The 12896-nt window shown below is 41.5% G+C and overlaps 1 protein-coding gene across 5 annotated transcripts in view; it reads right to left on the bottom strand.

Moving 5' to 3' along the window:
• TAFA1 (TAFA chemokine like family member 1) overlaps positions 1-12896 on the bottom strand; it is a 289251-nt gene that overhangs the window by 168695 nt on the left and 107660 nt on the right. For 3 of the 5 annotated variants that reach the window (XM_075834010.1, XM_075834008.1, XM_075834009.1), the window contains exon 3: positions 12123-12179. The exons of the other annotated variants lie outside the window; for them this stretch is intronic. In XM_075834010.1, the coding sequence (XP_075690125.1) occupies positions 12123-12179 (57 nt within the window). The remainder of the gene's footprint in view (positions 1-12122; positions 12180-12896) is intronic. 5 annotated transcript variants of the gene reach the window in all.

Raw genomic sequence — 12896 nt, 5'->3', positions numbered from 1 at the left:
GCAATTGTTGCCCACTATTCCTTGCAAAAGCGCTCCAAATCTGTCAGATTGTGAGGGCATCTCCTGTGTACAGCCCTCTTCAGGTCAACCCACAGATTTTCAATGGGATTCAGGACTCTGCTCTGGCTGGGCCATTCCAAAACTTTGATCTTCTTCTGCTGAAGCCATTCTTTTGTTGATTTGGAGTCGTTGCTTTGGGTCGTTGTCATGTGGAAATTCCTCATCTTCAGCCTTTTAGCAGGGGCTGTAGGTTTTGTGCCAATATTGACTGATATATGGAACTGTTCGTAATTCCCTCTACCTTGACTAATAACCCAGTTCCAGTTGCAGAAAAACAGCCCCAAAGCATAATGCTGCCTCCATCATGCTCCATAATGCTGTCTCCACCATGCTCCATAATGCTGCCTCCACCATGCTCCATAATGCTGCCTCCACCATGCTTCATAATGCTGCCTCCACCATGCTAGATAATGCTGCCTCCGCCATGCTCCATAATGCTGCCTCCACCATGCTTCATAATGCTGCCTCCACCATGCTCCATAATGATGCCTCCACCATGCTTCATAATGCTGCCTCCACCATGCTCCATAATGATGCCTCCACCATGCTTTACTTTGGGTATGGTGTTCTTTTGGTGAAGTGCAGTGTTGGCTTTTCACCAAACAAACCTTTTGGAATTATAGCCAAAAAGTTCAACCTTGGTCTCATCCGACCATAACAGGTTTTCCCACATGTTTTTGTTTGTGTAGGTCTTTGCAAAACATAGCCGGGCTTGGATGTTTATCTTTGTTAGAAAAGCTTCCGTCTTGCCACCCTACCCCACAGCCCAAACATATGAAGAATATGGGAGATTGTTGTCACATGCACTACACCAACCAGTACCTGCTATAAAGTCCTTGCAGCTTCTTTGATGTTGCTATAGGCTTCTTGGTACCCTCTCGGACCAATTTTCGTATTATGTTTTCATCAAGTTTTGAGGGACGTCCAGTTCTTGGTAATGTCACTGTTGTGCCAAATGTAATCCACTTCTTGATGACTGTCTTCTCTGTATTCCATGGTATATCTAATGCCTTGGAAATTCTTTGGTACCCTTCTCCTGACTGATGCCTTTCAACAATCAGATCCCTTTGATGTGTTGTAAGCTCTTTACGGACCATGGTTTTTGCATGCAACAAAGAAAATGTCAGGAAAATCCTAGTAGAACTGCTGAACTTTATATGGGGTTACTCAGAATCACTTTATATAATGGCAGCTCTGTACTGACTACTATTTAACATGAGTTTAAATGTGATTGGCTAATTCTGAACACAACCACATCCCCAATTGTAAGAGGGTGTTCACACTTATGCAACCACATTATTGTAGTTTTGTTATTTTAATTTTTCCCCTCTAAATGATTTGTTTGTTATTCAATGGAATTGTAAAAATTATAGGTGACATTAAAGGTGGAAAATGTTCTGAAATTATTCATCTTGTACAGATTTTTTGACATGACAAATACCTGGCATTTAACAGGGGTGTGTAGACGTTTTATATCCACTGTATATCTGCATATATTCGAGTTTTCATATTGTTTACTGAGCCCTCAACATAGGCTGACACTTCCTGCTCTGAAGAGATGACTTTTCAGCTTGTGCTGTGTACACTGGGGCAGAGTCAACAGTCATTTCATTATCATTAGAGGGCACAATTAGAATAAAAGGTAATACCTCTAATAAAAGCTGGATGCAGATCACACAGGATCACAACATTAACATTAAGTGATGAAAACAGTTCAGCTCCTCCTCCCATTCCCTGCAGAGTGACTTCTGCACATGTCACAGAGCATGCCCACTACACTCTCCCATAGAAGTCAATAGGTTGTTTTCTCACTAAGATTTCTTAAGTCCCAGTGCCTGTGTAAAGCAAATCCCTGGGATTGCTGCTGCAGCTACGTAGTCAAGGTGGCTGCCACCATATGCATGAAAGAAAAAAAATATATACAGTATAATGTGAATTGGTCAATGTCATTTCTGCATGGAGTGGTCACAGATTTCATATTAGTTTATGCTGGGATGAGCATTAGACAGATAAGTATTTTAAACTTTATTGACTTCTGTAGGGACAAAACTGATCCATATTATGGATCTGTATTCCGGCCATAAAACATGGATCCATATTTTTAGACTTATGTGACTTCTATGGGTTTTCCATTGACAGAATCATGTACAAATAAAAATCCAGGTCTATAAAATTCTGGACAAGGTGTACTATTAGGACAATCTTTATTCTGCAGATTTTTTTTATTTATTAAAACATGCATGTATGTTGTTGAAAGTATTAAATACCCCCCTTGAACCTTCTGTGCCAAGTAATCTTTACAGCTCTGTTTTTTTGTTTTTTTTATTACAGCGCTCCAAATCCCCTGAATAGACATAGATTTGAAATATGACATGCCAGTTACCAGTAGCCACCACCAGAGGGAGCTTATTGCATACTTAGAGTTATACTTAGAATTCAGTAACAACACAGTATGCAGTAAGCTCCGGAGCTCCCTCTAGTGGCGGCTGCAGGCAGCAAGAATTTTATGTTTATGTCTATGCAGATGATTTGGTGCTCTGTCTCAGAAAAACAACAATCCCACCACTATAGAGATACATTAAGAAATGAATCAGTACAACATTTTGAACCTAAATGCAAGATGGTGTTAAAAAGTGGACATTTACTTTAAGGCATCCTGATGGGCACAGCAGCTATTGTTCCTTACAAGTAGGCGGTGAGAAAAGAGCATAACGGAAATCTTCCACAATAAAAAAAATGTGAAAAATCTGTGCTTCATCCTGTGGCATGATGAGAGTAAAATTCCAAATCATAAAGAAATTTTTTTCCCCCATTTCTTGACCGTTTAACTCTTTCCTGTATCACTGATAGTAATGTCAACTGGGAATAAAATAACTCTTTAATGGGTTCCTGATGTTTAACTTAATTCCCCATAATAAGTTTCTGTTAAACTGAAGATATTATATAAGAGACCTCACAAAAAAATTTGCTTGCAACATTGTTACATTAAAAAAGCTGCTTCCCACTCGGCAGGCAAATTGCTTACTCAGAAATGTAAGCCTTTAAAGATGAAGGTCTATTATTTGAGCGCTTGTAATTCTGTAGGGACGCTCGGAGCATTGTACATTATTCAAATAATTGAGAATTACTACAGTCCATCTTTGGATGTTTTATTCATATTGTATCTTAGGAAACGGGGTGAATAAAAAAATCATTTATATTTTGATCTTTGATGTCACTCTGACAAAGAACTGTATTTATTTGTGACATATTCTGAATAAACCTGATCTGATTAACTTCATGTCAAGACATATAAAACAATACTTGTTCCATCATTATGAAGGAGTCAAAAAGCAAAAAAAAAACAACCAAAAAGAACAGCTACATAGTTAAGATTTGATCTTCCCCCTCATTACCTAACACGATACTCACTCACAATCTTTTGGGATTATTTCAAACGTAAGACAGAGAAGATCAGAGCGTATGTCTCACGGAATTCATTACTTTCAAAATGATAGTTAAATATTATTAAAAAACAAGTCAAAATTTTTTCAAAAAGGGAAATCTTAGAAAGAAGATAATAGAAAATGAGGGGGAAATGGGATGTAGACACGGGAGGCGTTGGGGTCAGATGTCAAATTTGTCTCCTCCTTTATGATGAAATTGCTCCTCTCTTTTCATGGGCGAGCAGAAGGCTTATCCTTGACATGAAATGAAAAATATAATTGTGCTCTTGATGAGTCATATTGGACTTATGTACGCAAATCAGGAGATTCCAGCGCTGTCCCAGGGAGACACCTACAATGACTGAAACTAAAAAGATTATAAGAATATAATGGGTGCTTTTCGAGGGGTTGGTATGCCTTGCTGGGCACAGTAAACACGGATTGAGAGGATGCTGTCGTCATGATCTTCTGTTTCTTATAATTAACTTTGATGACATCACACAATTCAGATCAGTGGCTTCTGGCAGCTAGGACCCCTACTAAGCTCAAGACATCTCGAGTCTATCCCCAGTTTGAATTAAGAGTGTCCACGCATAACCACCACTCCATTGAAAATAAAGACTTGGTTAGGACCAGGATCCACCCATTATGAAGATCAGTGAGGGTTTAAGATGGGGAACTACCACCAATCTGAAAACTAAAAAAAAAAAAAGGTCCGTCCAGGAATAGAAATAAATAGCTGCTTTCTTTCCATAACAGCGCCACAACTGTCCAAAGGTTGTATATGGTAATGCAGCTCAGCCCTATTCTTTTCAATGGAGCTGAATTGTAATACCAGACACAGCCAATGGACAGGTGTGTCACTATTTTAGGAACAAGGCAGCCATGTTTTTCTAATCTTAGACAGCCCCTTTAAGTATGAAATAACCCTTTGATATATTACAATTGAGTTGACCAATTCTATGGCTGAATCAAAATAAATCTACCGTGGTCAAACACCTAAATACGTATCTATCTATCTATCTATCTATCTATCTATCTATCTATCTATCTATCTATCTATCTATCTATCTATCTATCTATCATCTATCTATCTATCTATCTATCTATCTATCTATCTATCTATCTATCTATCTATCTATCTATCTATCTATCTATCTATCTATCTATCTATCTATCTATCTATCTATCATCTATCTATCTATCTATCTATCTATCTATCTATCTATCTATCTATCTATCTATCTATCTATCTATCTATCTATCTATCTATCTATCTATCTATCTATCTATCTATCTATCTATCATCTATCTAGATAGTTTCCTTCTATATATTTATGGGTAATATAATATCATTGTGCTTGCTTGTCATCAGAGCAGCTTCACGCAAACAGTGCTCCCAGTGGTCAAATAGTAAAGAAAGATGTTAGAATATCTGTTTGGCTTTACAACGTTAGGGTATGGTCACACGCTTAAAAAAAAATGGCTGAAAATACGAAGCTGTTTTCAAGGGTAAGGCTGGATTCACACGAGCATGTTCGGTCCGTAAAGGACGGAACGTATTTCGGCCGCAAGCCCCGGACCGAACACAGTGCAGGGGGCCGGGCTCCTAGCATCATAGTTATGTACGACGCTAGGAGTCCCTGCCTCTCCGTGGATCTACTGTCCCGTACTGAAAACATGATTACAGTACGGGACAGTTGTCCCGCAGCGAGGCAGGGACTCCTAGCGTCGTACATAACTATGATGCTAGGAGCCCGGCTCCCTGCAGTGTGTTCAGTCCGGGACTTGCGGCCGAAATACGTTCCGTCCTTTACGGACTGAACATGCTCGTGTGAATCCAGCCTAAACAGCTCCTGATTTTCAGCCTTTTTTTAAGCAACTTGTGTTTTTGCGGCGTTTTTTACGGCCGTTTTTGGAGCGGTTTTTCTATTGAGTCAATGAAAAACAGCTCCAAAAACAGCTCAAGGGAGGCGTTTTTTTATGCATCCATTTTTAAAAACGGCCGCGTAAAAAACGCCCCGTGGGAATGAAACGACGTTTTTCTCATTGAACTCAATGGGCAGATGTTTGGACGCGTTCAGCCCCTGCACTTTTAGCTGTTTTTAGGGGCATTTACGGCCCGAAAAACGTCTGAAAATAGGTTGTGTGAACATATCCTTAAGGTTAACAAAGCATCTCACAGACAGGGTATACACAGATTAATGTTCTGTCGGTGTCATGTATCCCTTCCAGGCTGCAATCTGGTGACATAAACGTCTCTATTGAACACAGCCACAATCAATAGAAGGAGAGGAATACACAAACATAAGCCATTTATAAAACTACAAAGATGCCTCTAGAATAATGTAATGCTCTAAATTGTCCGACGCAATAATTGGTAGAAATAAATGCCTATTGTATTCCAGGCTGCACATCTGATGTATCATGACCAACGTAGATGTCCACAGAATGGACTATGACTGTAAAGGCCAAATCACGGTGATATTACACTGCCCACGTCTGGCCGTGTAATATCACCCTAAGGGTTCCCGCTAATTGCCCTGTGCAAACGCTTGTTCATCGGCTGATTGCATAGTTTTAAATGCCATAACTATTATCGTTGTCGGCAGCACATCTAAATGTGTAAGCAGGGAGACGCGCTGCCGACATGATAGAAATGTATGGGGTCGAGTGATCGTAGTAAGGAGCGCTCGTCCCCATACAAAGCTCCTTGTGAAAGGAGCAACCGAGCGCCGATCAATGACTGTCTCGTTGATCGGCGCTCGTTTACACGGCCCACGTCTGGCCGTGTAAGATCACCCTAAAGGATACTCTTACTTGGCCTGACGTGGTCCGTGTAAATGAGCACCGATTAATGAGGGAGCTCGTTGATCGGTGCTCGGTTGCTCCTTTCACAAGGAGCTTCGTATGGGGACGAGCGCTCCTTACTACGATCACTCGACCCCATACATTTCTATCATGTCTGCAGCGTTTACACAGGGAGATCTGCTGCTGATAACGACAATAATTTCGGCTGCATAAACGATACAATCAGCCGATGAACGAGCATTTGCCTGATAATTGGCCGTGTAAAAGGACCTTGATACAAAAATAGTAGAAATAGTAAAGACGTCTTTAAGGAATTGAACTAAAAATGTATGCGGCTAAAGCTAGATGTCGTACTCTTACATTTCTGCAAATACATGTATTGTCTTATTTCTCATGTAGCATCAATGGAAGAGAAATGAAGACTTGCTGGACACCTGAAAAAATATATTATTCCTAATCCGAGATACCAAGAGTTTTGCTATCTGTATCCCTATGACAATATGTCTTGTCCATCTGTTCTGACAGTTAAGTGTTATCATAGGCATCATTTTTAGAGAATAATTTGTAAGCCGTTGTAACAATAAAGTTATATGAGACAATCGCTGATATTACAATTCCCTAATATAATGTGGCTCCAAACGGCCGCTTCCCTGTGAACAAGTCTTCACGTGCGTGATAGTGAAATATACATTGCAGCCAGTGGTGTATCTGCAGCCTGCCTCGTGCTCCACACAAATTTTTCGATTTTATCCCGTCATCTGCTGAGTTGAATTGCGAGATTTGGACAGAGGCCATTAACAAGTCAAGTGCCAGATGGTTTGACGTTGTCAAATGAAAATTCATCTACCACTTTGCGGCCCTGCAGTGCTCAAACTTTTACAAGATGTTTTTCCATCATGGTGTCAATATTATTTCAGAATTCGCATCTGGAACATGAATAACAAATAAAAGTAAAAAAAAAAAAAAAAAAGGTGTTCAGTGGAGCATCGAAATGCAGCAGTGGCGCGCTCCGAGGGAGGGCATGGACGCAGCGGTGAAGACATGTCTATTAAGACATCTCTAAAGTGTTGTTTTTGTCAATCACCTGCTGGGATCTCTCCTTGGAGAGCCATTGACCTGCTTGCCTTAGGACAGCATGTTTATATCTACAGATGTCAAGGGTTTGAACGGGTTTCTGATGAGACTGGAAAACAGACATCTACACGATTCTAAGAGATAGTTGTGATATAGAAAGGTTGACAGTTTCTATAAAATAAATATATAGATACGAGATAAATGAATTACAGATGAATAGATATGAGAAATATAGATAGATATGAGATAGATAAATAGATACAGTGGCGTAGCTATAGAGGTCGCAGCGGTCGCAAATGCGACCGGGCCCATAAGCGCTGGTCTCGCTTCCAACTGAATCTGAATCTGGAGGACGGACATTCAGTTGGGTTCAATGCTGGAGCCTTGATCCAGCATCCACTGTGCGGCGAGCGTCTCGGCGCAGGCAAGCACGATGTAGTGACGTCATCGCGCCTCTCTGCGCCGAGTCACTCACAGCACAGTGCAGAGGAGGAGAAGGATACTCCGCCCATTGTGGGAATGGGGATAGGTAAGTAATTATGTTATTATTATTCTATGACGTACACACATATGGGGATCATAATACTGCGTATGGGAGGGGGGGGCTCATATGGTCGCTGCTGATGGGGCATTATACTGTATGGTGGCATTATACTGGGTGTGGGACAGCTGATGGGGGCATTATACGGTATGGGACAGCTAATGGGGCATTATACTGTATGTGGCAGCTATGGAAGGCATTATACAGAATGGGGGCATTATACTGTATGGGACAGTTATGGGGGGGGCATTATACTGCAAATTGTAGCTATGGAGGGCATTATACTGTATGGTTCAGCTATGGGGGCATTATACTGTATGGGGCATTATAGTGTTTGCGGCAGCTATGGGGGCATTATACTGTATGGGGCATTATACTGTATGTGGCAGCTATGGGTGGCAATATACTGTGGGGGCAGCTATCGGGGCATTATACTGTGGGGCAACTATGGGGGAATTAGACTGTGGGGGGCATTCATGGGGTATGTCGGGCAAGGCAGCTGGGCATAGGTGTGCGCAGGGGTCTGGTGGTGTTGGAGAGGGGTATGGGGGCCCAAGCTGAATTCTTGCACCAGGGCCCATGAGCTTTTAGCTACGCCCCTAGATGGATGGATAGATAGATAGATAGATAGCGATCAAAAAAGTAGGCAGCACACCATCGGATTAAGTGAAAAAGAGGGTACTTTATTAACCCTAAGTGCGACGTTTCAGCTCTATCCACTAGAGCCTTTCTCAAGCTTGAGAAAGGCTCTAGTGGATAGAGCTGAAACGTCGCACTTAGGGTTAATAAAGTACCCTCTTTTTCACTTAATCCGATGGTGTGCTGCCTACTTTTTTGATCGCTGTTGATATTGAGAGCTTTGGTCTGCTCCCTGAGGCTTGCACCCACATTCTTTAACCAGTGCTGCTGGATCCCCTTTTATTTTTATTTTTAAATTTATTTTTTATTTATTTTTTTTTGTTTTTTTTTGTTTTTTTTTTGTTTCTGTAGATAGATAGATAGATAGATAGATAGATAGATAGAACACAAGATGAATAGATAAGTAAATAAAAAGATAATAGGATAGATTGATTGAACTTCAGACAGTTGTGTGTCCATTGCTGCCATCCAGCTGGACTTATTATACCCAACAAGGTGACATACAGTAAAAGAGGCTCTGTCACCAGATTTTGCAACCCCTATCTGCTATTGCAGCAGATCGGCGCTGCAATGTAGATTACAGTAACGTTTTTATTTTTAAAAAACGAGCATTTTTGGCCAAGTTATGACCATTTTTGTACTTATGCAAATGAGGCTTGCAAAAGTCCAAGTGGGCGTGTTTAAAGTAAAAGTCCAAGTGGGCGTGTATTATGTGCGTACATCGGGGCGTTTTTACTACTTTTACTAGCTGGGCGTTCTGACGAGAAGTATCATCCACTTCTCTTCAGAACGCCCAGCTTCTGGCAGTGCAGACACAAAGCGTGTTCTCGAGAGATCACGCTGTGTCGTCACTCACTTCCTGCCCCAGGTCCTGCATCGTGTCGGCCACATCGGCACCAGAGGCTACAGTTGATTCTGCAGCAGCATCGGCGTTTGCAGGTAAGTAGCTACATCGACTTACCTGCAAACGCCGATGCTGCTGCAGAATCAAATGTAGCCTCTGGTGCCGATGTGTCCTCGCTCGTCCGACACGATGCAGGACCTGTGAGTGACGTCACAGCGTGATCTCTCGAGAACACGGCTGTGTCTGCACTGCCAGAAGCTGGGCGTTCTGAAGAGAAGTGGATGATACTTCTCGTCAGAACGCCCAGCTAGTAAAAGTAGTAAAAACGCCCCGATGTACGCACATAATACACGCCCACTTGGACTTTTACTTTAAACACGCCCACTTGGACTTTTGCAAGCCTCATTTGCATAAATACAAAAATGGTCGTAACTTGGCCAAAAATGCTCGTTTTTTAAAAATAAAAACGTTACTGTAATCTACATTGCAGCGCCTATCTGCTGCAATAGCAGATAGGGGTTGCAAAATCTGGTGACAGAGCCTCTTAAATATAGGTACAGAGCCTTTAGCTACATAGGTCATGCCATGACTACAACTCCTATTCTAAGGTAGTGTTGAGTGTCGAAAAGGGGAAAACCGCATCTGGCAGCAGTAACACCATCTTATCTCAACTTGCGCTATGAATCAGATTTGCCAACTAACCATCTCTTGTTATTGGCGAACCATCCCATTCAATTACAAAAATAGCTGTAATCAGGGTTGGACTGGCCCTCCAGAGTTACAGAGGATCCTCCGGTGGGCCCAGGATCTGACCCTATAATGAGCCCCACAGGTCCAGCAGAACACAACCTCATTCGGAGCTGATTGTCAACCCATCACTTGCTTCTATGGACAATGGACATGTTCTGTATAAATTGATGGCAGGCCATCAGTATTCTTTCCTCCAGTAGGCCCAAGGCACGTCAGTGTGGCACTGGCCGTACTAACCATGAATTCTATATTTCAGTCTATCTGATAAGCATGTGTTTGCTGCATGTTTATCATTTGTCATAGTCACTCTGTCATCCATATTGAGGTTAGCAAAAAAATCCTTTCATCCCTCGAGACAGGCAGCACTGAAGATTGCTTTATGACATGTGTTTTGTCATGTAAAATGATTGTAAACTTGCGTCTGCTCCCTGCCGACTGTCACGTGTGTTTATCCAATCTGGGTAAATATCGCCCTCCTCCTCGGCTCTCCGAAATTACTCTTTGCCGCACCCCGAGCAATCTGTCATTGGATTTCTGACGGTCAATACATCATTTCAACACAATTCACAATAAAGTTAAACCTTACGGAGGTCCCGTGTTCCCGAAATCCTCCTATCACGCCGGCTTTGGCTTACGCACAAAGGGATTTCTCCGAGGGGGAACATTTTTCTATGTCACATCCCGTCGATGAAGGAGAGTTGTTTGCGGAGCTTTGTTCTAAGCACGGAAAGGTTATATAATGTGTATTGTAATGAACAGAGGCAGCATATGTTTCACCATTTACCCGAATAACTGGTTTATTGAATTCTGGGAAATCATCAATATGACAAAAATAGAAGAAAAATACTGAAAACCCTAAAATACAACTGTAACGACTATTATATTGTGATGCTCTTGTAAACAGAAGCCCCCATTAGATTACAATCAGGGGTGTAGCATTGCCAATGTATTCATCTTATCTCAATTCAATATTATATTCCTAGACGTACATGTCTCTGTAGCACCCCCCCCCCCTTACTGAAAGGGACCTATAGCACTGTTCATCCTGAGCCTCCTGGTTCATGAATATAAAGAAAGAATGACATAACTGCCACAACTAAGGTTACACACAAGCACACAATAAGGAGTAAAAACAGGGCAAAATGTAAGGCCATACTCACATGTGGTGTAGTTGTAAGGTATGGATCCACACCACGACTTTCATTTATACGTAAAAATACAGCTATACCTTTTTTTAACTTTAAAGGAGTAGTCCATTCATAAAAAATTGATGACCTATCCTCAGGAAAAGCCATTAATATCTAACTGTTGTGGGTCCTGACTCTCGGCACCCCCGCCGTTCAGGCTTGAACGCTGGGTGACAACCCCTATAGGCTCTATATTAGCTGCCTTTAGTGGTTGTCACCTTAGGAACTAATATAAAATTATTAAAGGGATTGTGTTAACTTGCCAACCCCCTTTTGCCATGAAGGTGGCCTGGCAATCCGCTGATCGCTCTGAGTCAGGCCCCTGACAGGGAGACATTTATACTGCAGTGGCCACTGGAGGAGAAATATAGTATTGCATGGCAGTCATTCAAATGAAACTAATACATGGACAGGCCAGGTCCACCAGATCAGGAGCAGCTGATATAGCAGGAGACCCCCCCCTCTCGATGATGTTTATATGCCTTTATAGGGCATATACAGAGGGGTTGTCTTAAGACGGCACAAGGGGAACCACTCAGGAACTACAACAGTTAAAAATCTATGTCTGATTAAGAAACAAAGTAAAGTGTTTGAGTCTAAAGGGCAAATGCTATCTCAATTTACCATCCCCTTATAGAGCATCATAAAATATCTCAGCAAGTGAATTAACTGACTGCAAGAAGCTTGGATCCATAAAACCAAAGTATACATTGATTATTTGCCTCCAGTTGCCGGTTTGTTAAGCATCCCATTCCTTTTATACAAAAACAGAAAAATAAAAAATTCTGTACCTATCACCTCCTCGGGGAAACGGAATCCTTGTGTAGACCTTTCTGAATCCTCCCAGCCTGAAAACATAATGAGCTGGAATTAAAGTCGTAATGAAAAATCACTTTAATGGAAAATTCTTACTCTAAAAATTAAAGGGAGGAGAATTGAAAGTGAAGAAATTAATAACTGAGATAGAGCTCAATAATCCGTCCGTATTACCAGTGATGTGAGTTATTACTTCCATGACAAAATCTATAATATACAAAATATTCATATACCATACAGTGATATACAGAAAAAAAATCATAGCAAGTGAATGAGAATGAGTTGCAATACCAGACACAGCCATTGACAATGGTGGCGCTATTTCTGGGAAAAAAGAAGACAATTTTTTTAGTAATCCCGGACAACCCCTTTTAAGGCATAGGAATTGGAAAGGTTGTATTTGCTATAGAGACACTGAGACTAAGGGACCACCACCATGTAAGAAATTTAATAGGTGGGGAAACACCTTGACAAAATAACTAGATGGAGTTATCCTGCTATACACATAAGTATTTAAAGGGGTTTTCCTAAAGATAGGCCATTAATTTGTGAACGTGGGGGTCCCCCGTCGATCAGCATACTGAAGGGAGCGCAGTGCTCGAATGGGATGAGGTACAGTGCCAGGCATAGCCGCTTGTCTGAAGGAGCTGCTGTTCACTCAGCACCCTGGCAGGGGAGTATTTTTTTTCTGAAGCCAGAGGCATAACTTCTGGGACCCTATGCAGAATATGTAAGGCCCCCCCCACATA

The sequence above is a fragment of the Rhinoderma darwinii genome, chromosome 7 (assembly GCF_050947455.1).
Source record: "Rhinoderma darwinii isolate aRhiDar2 chromosome 7, aRhiDar2.hap1, whole genome shotgun sequence".
Classification (NCBI taxonomy): Eukaryota; Metazoa; Chordata; class Amphibia; order Anura; family Rhinodermatidae; genus Rhinoderma; species Rhinoderma darwinii.
This window is presented reverse-complemented; position numbering and strand designations above follow the sequence as displayed.